General features: G+C 50.7%; 1 protein-coding gene across 1 annotated transcript; it reads left to right on the top strand.

Annotated features, from left to right (window-relative positions):
* Positions 1-4,631: 4,631 nt before the first annotated feature.
* Positions 4,632-5,382, top strand: LOC139233685 (THO complex subunit 4-like). The gene has a single exon (XM_070864094.1). The coding sequence runs from the start codon at positions 4,632-4,634 to the stop codon at positions 5,298-5,300; it is 669 nt and encodes a 222-aa protein (XP_070720195.1). The 3' UTR covers positions 5,301-5,382.
* The last annotated feature ends 213 nt before the right edge of the window (positions 5,383-5,595 follow it).

The raw sequence follows: 5,595 nt of genomic DNA, 5'->3' as shown, positions 1-5,595 counted from the left end.
CCAGAGTGAGGAACAGGCCTGAGGTGCCAGCTTATATACAGTGCTCCCAAGGGTTGCTGGGATCCCTTTGGACTTCAGGGGATGAGCTCCCTGGTGGCGGAACATGGGAGTGCATGCTTTACAGATACACAATATCACTCCCCCCAGCCAAAGTCAAAGTGAAAACTATTTACAAGGTGAGCCGGTCGGGAGTCTTTCTTTCCCTGGTGGACCGCCTCGGTACAAATGTCTGTTCTGGTGTGTTGGCTGTGCCTTCGCTGGGCTGGCGTGTTGTTGGCCCTGCAGGGCTGCTAGGTGAGCCTGGCCTTGCTGAGCTATTGGGCGTGATGGGTTCCATTTCCTGGTCCGGCGTGGTGTCGTTGATCCTTTGGGTGTGTGTTGTGGGCTCGAAAAAGGTGGTGTCTGCTGTGGGTTGTTCAGGGCAGTCTGTGAATCGCAGCCTCGTTTGGTGCAGTGCTTTCTGCAAATTTGTCCATTGTCCAGTTTGACTACAAACATCCTATTCCCTTCTTTAGCTATCACCGTGCCCGCGATTCACTTGGGACCATGTTCATAGTTTAGCACATACACAGGGTCATTCAGATCAATTTCCTGTGACACAGTGGCGCGACCATCGTTTACATTTTGTTGCTGCCGCCTGCTCTCTACCTGATCATGCAGGTTAGGGTGAACCAGCGAGAGTCTGGTTTTAAGTGTCCTTTTCATGAGTAGCTCAGCCGGGGACACCCCTGTGAGCGAGTGGGGTCTCATGCGGTAGCTAAGCAGTACTCGGGACAGGCGGGTTTGGAGTGAGCCTTCTGTGACTCGTTTAAGGCTCTGTTTGATAGTTTGTACTGCCCGCTCTGCCTGCCCATTGGAGGCTGGTTTAAACGGGGCCGAGGTGACACATTTGATCCCATTGCGGGTCATGAATTCTTTAAATTCGGCACTGGTGAAACATGGCCCGTTGTCACTGACCAGTATGTCAGGCAGGCCGTGGGTGGCAAACATGACCCTCAGGCTTTCAATGGTGGTGGTGGCTTTGCTTCCCGACATTATTTCACATTCAATCCATTTTGAAAAAGATCCACCACCACCAGGAACATTTTACCGAGAAACGGGCCCGCATAGTCGACATGGATCCTTGACCATGGTCCGGAGGGCCAGGACCACAAACTTAGTGGTGCCTCTCTGGGCGCGTTGCTCAACTGAGCCCATACGCTGCATTGCCGTACACAGGACCCTAATTCAGAGTCGATACCGGGCCACCACACATGGGATCTGGTTATTGCTTTCATCATTACTATACCCGGGGGTGTGCTGTGGAAATCCGAGATGAACGACTCCCTGCCCCTTTTTGGTAGCACTATGCGGTTACCCCACAATACGCAATCTGCCTGAATGGACAGCTCGTATTTGCGCCGCTGGAACGGCTTGATTAGCTCTTGCATTTCAACAGGGATGCTGGCCCAGCTCCCATGCAGTCCACAGTTTTTTTTTACTAGGGACAGCAGAGGATCTTGGCTGGTCCAAGTCCTAATCTGGCGGGCCGTGACAGGTGATTTATCATTTTTGAAGGCTTCCATGACCATCAACAAATCTGCGGGCTGTGCCACCATCAACAAGTTTGCAGGCTGCGCCATTTCCACCCCCGTGGTGGGCAATGGTAGCCAACTGAGAGCATCCACACAGTTCTCGGTGCCTGGCCTGTGACGGATGGTATAGTTATATGCTGATAGCGCGAGTGCCCACCTTTGTATGCGGGCTGAGGCATTAGTATTTATCCCCTTGTTTTCAGCAAACAGGGATGTGAGGGGCTTGTGATCGGTTTCCAGCTCAAATTTGAGGCCAAACATGCATTTTCTTTACCCAAAACACACACATTAATGCCTCTTTCTCAATCATGCTGTAGGCGCTCTCGGCCTTAGACAAGCTCCTGGAAACATAGGCGACAGGTTGCAACTTCCCCGCAACGTTAGCTTGTTGTAATACACACCCGACTCCGTACGACGACGCGTTACATGCTAGCACAAGTCTTTAACACGGGTTATACAATACAAGCAGCTTGTTGGAGCATGAAATGTTTCTGGCTTTCTCAAAAGCAATTACTTGGTTTTTTCTCCATACCCAGTTCTCACCTTTGCGCAATAACACGTGTAGGGGCTCTAAAAGGGTGCTTAACCCCGGTAGGAAGTTACCAAAATAGTTGAGGAGTCCCAGGAACGACGCAGCTCCATGACGTTCTGTGGCCTGGGCGCATTCCTGATAGCCTCTGTCTTGGCGTCTGTGGGCTGAATGCCGTCTGCCGCGATCTTTCTCCCCAAAAACTCCACGTCTGTTGCTATGAAGACGCATTTCGACCTCTTCAGCCGCAGCCCTACGCGATCCAGTCGCTGGAGGACCTCCTCCAGGTTTTGTAGGTGCTCGATGGTGTCCCGACCCGTGACCAATATGTCGTCCTGAAAGACCACCGTGCGTGGTACCGACTTGAGTAGGCTCTCCATGTTTCTGTGGAAGATCGCTGCAGCCGACCGAATTCCAAACGGGCATCTGTTGTAGATGAACAGTCCCTTGTGCGTGTTGATGCAGGTGAGGCCCTTCGAAGATTCCTCCAACTCCTGCATCATGTAAGTCAAAGTCAGGTCAAGCTTGGTGAACGTCTTGCCTCCTGCCAGCGTCGCAAATAGGTCGTCTGCCTTAGGTAACGGGTATTGGTCCTGTAGCGAGAAACGATTAATAGTTACTTTATAATCGCCGCAAATCCTGATCGTGCCATCACATTTGAGTACTGGAACAATCGGGCTAGCCCACTTGCTGAATTCCACTGGGGAGATGATGCCCTCGCATTGCAGCCTGTCCAGCTCAATTTCCACTCTCTCTCCCTCATCATGTGAGGTACCGCTCGCGCCTTGTGGTGAATGGGTCGTGCCTCTGGGACCAAGTTGGTCCGCACCTTCGCCCCAGAAAAGTTTCCAATGCCTGGCTCAAAAAGGGAAGGAAATTTGTTAAGAACTTGGGTACATGAGGCCTCATCGACATGTGATAGCGCTCAGATGTCATCCCAGTTCCAGCGGATTTTGCCCAGCCAGCTCCTTCCAAGCAGTGTGAGGCCATCGCCCGAGTCAATCCAGAGTGGCAATTCGTGCACCATGGCCTCCTAGGTGACCTTGACCATGGTTCTGCCCAGGACAGTGATAAACTCTTTGGTGTACGTTCTCAGTTTTGTGTGGATGGGGCTCAGGGCTGGTCTGAATGCCTTGTTGCACCAGAAGCCTCTTAAACATCTTTTTTACTCATGGATTGCCTAGCGCCAGTGTCCAGTTCCATGGCTACAGGTAAGCCATTTAGTTTTACGTTTAGCATTATAGGTGGACATTTCGTCGAAAATATGTGCACCCCATGTACTTCAGCATCTGCCTCCTCTCGCTGAGGCTCGAAATTGCTTTGATCCACCATGGACCGATCTTCCTCTGCCACTTGGTGGTTAGCAGGTTTTGCAGAGCTTGCAGCTCATTTGCAAGCTCATTGGAGGTGCCCCATTGTTCCACAGCTCTTGCAAACATACCTTTTGAAGCGCCATGAATAGGCTGAATGGAAGCCTCCACAACACCAACACGGTGTGATATGCCTTGCATTCATCCTTTGTTGGGGACTTGGAGTCATCTGGGTCACCTGAGGCCTGCTGGCAGTTGCAGACTCATGGTTTCTGCGCTGTACATTTCTGCTCGCAAACACAGTTCCAGTTAAATTATGAACATTGCTAGCACTTGTGTGCTGAGAGATTTGTTTGGTGTTATCACTGGTGGACACAAACGCCTGTGCTATCACAATGGCCTTACTGTGGGTCGTTGTCTCTACAGTCAAAAGGTTTCATAGGAAGGTCTCGTGGCCAATACCCAGTAAAAAAAGTCTCTGAGCATTTGCCCCAGGTAGCCATCAAACTCATAAGAACATAAGAACGTAAGAATTAGGAACAGGAGTAGGCCATCTAGCCCCTCGAGCCTGCTCCGCCATTCAACAAGATCATGGCTGATCTGGCCATGGACTCAGCTCCACTTACCCGCCCGCTCCCCGTAACCCTTAATTCCCTTACTGGTTAAAAATCTATCTATCTGTGACTTGAAAACATTCAATGAGCTAGCCTCAACTGCTTCCTTGGGCAGAGAATTCCACAGATTCACAACCCTCTGGGAGAAGAAATTTCTTCTCAACTCAGTTTTAAATTGGCTCCCCCGTATTTTGTGGCTGTGCCCCCTAGTTCTAGTCTCCCCGACCAGTGGAAACAACCTCTCTGCCTCGATCTTGTCTATCCCTTTCATTATTTTAAATGTTTCTATATGATCACCCCTCATCCTTCTGAACTCCAACGAGTAAAGACCCAGTCTACTCAATCTATCATCATAAGGTAACCCCCTCATCTCCGGAATCAGCCTAGTGAATCGTCTCTGTACCCCCTCCAAGGCTAGTATATCCTTCCTTAAGTAAGGTGACCAAAACTGCACGCAGTACTCCAGATGCGGCCTCACCAATACCCTGTACAGTTGCAGCAGGACCTCCCTGCTTTTGTACTCCATCCCTCTCGCAATGAAGGCCAACATTCCATTCGCCTTCCTGATTACCTGCTGCACCTGCAAACTAACTTTTTGAGATTCATGCGAGGAACGGGAGGAGGAGGAGGAGGAGGCCGCGGCGGCCGCGGCGGCGCTACTGCTGGTGGCGGGGGCCTGGGTGTAGGCCTCATGCGCAACAGACAGAGTGCAATGCAGGGAAGAAACCGGCCGGCTCCGTACAGCAGGCCGAAACAACTTCCAGACAAATGGCAGCATGAGCTTTTCGACAGTGGTTTTGGAGCTAGCGGTGGTGTTGAAACTGGTGGAAAGCTCTTGGTGTCGAACTTGGACTTCGGTGTGTCTGATGCGGATATTCAGGAACTTTTTGCTGAGTTTGGAACACTGAAGAAAGCGGCTGTACATTATGACCGATCGGGTCGCAGTTTGGGGACAGCGGATGTCCACTTTGAGCGAAAGGCAGATGCTCTAAAGGCCATGAAGCAATATAATGGAGTTCCCTTGGATGGGCGACCAATGAATATTCAACTGGTTACCTCACAAATTGATGCCCAAAGACGACCGATTGTCGGTGGCAATCGAGGAATAAGCCGAACCCGCGGTAGTGCGTTTGGGGGTGGAAATAGACGATCCAGAGGAGGCAACAGAGGTGGAAGAGGCGGCCGGGGTGGAAGAAATCCGAGGCAGCAGCTTTCAGCAGAAGAGCTGAATGCCCAATTGGATGCTTATAATGCTAGGATGGATACAAGTTAAGTGACCTTGAAATGGACTCATCAGCGGTTGACTTTTTCTTGTGGGAGGGACACGAACAATGTAGTCTAGTAACTCCATGGAATAGGTTCATGCACAAGGACCCCCAGGTCCCTCTGCACTGCAGCTTGTTCTAATTTCTCCCCATTCAAATAATATTCCCTTTTACTGTTTTTTTTCCCAAGGTGGATGACCTCACACTTTCCGACATTGTATTCCATCTGCCAAACCTTAGCCCATTCGCTTAACCTATCTAAATCTCTTTGCAGCCTCTCTGTGTCCTCTACACAACCCGCTT

Source organism: Pristiophorus japonicus, chromosome 21, assembly GCF_044704955.1.
Source record: "Pristiophorus japonicus isolate sPriJap1 chromosome 21, sPriJap1.hap1, whole genome shotgun sequence".
In the NCBI taxonomy this organism is placed as follows: Eukaryota; Metazoa; Chordata; class Chondrichthyes; family Pristiophoridae; genus Pristiophorus; species Pristiophorus japonicus.
This window is presented reverse-complemented; position numbering and strand designations above follow the sequence as displayed.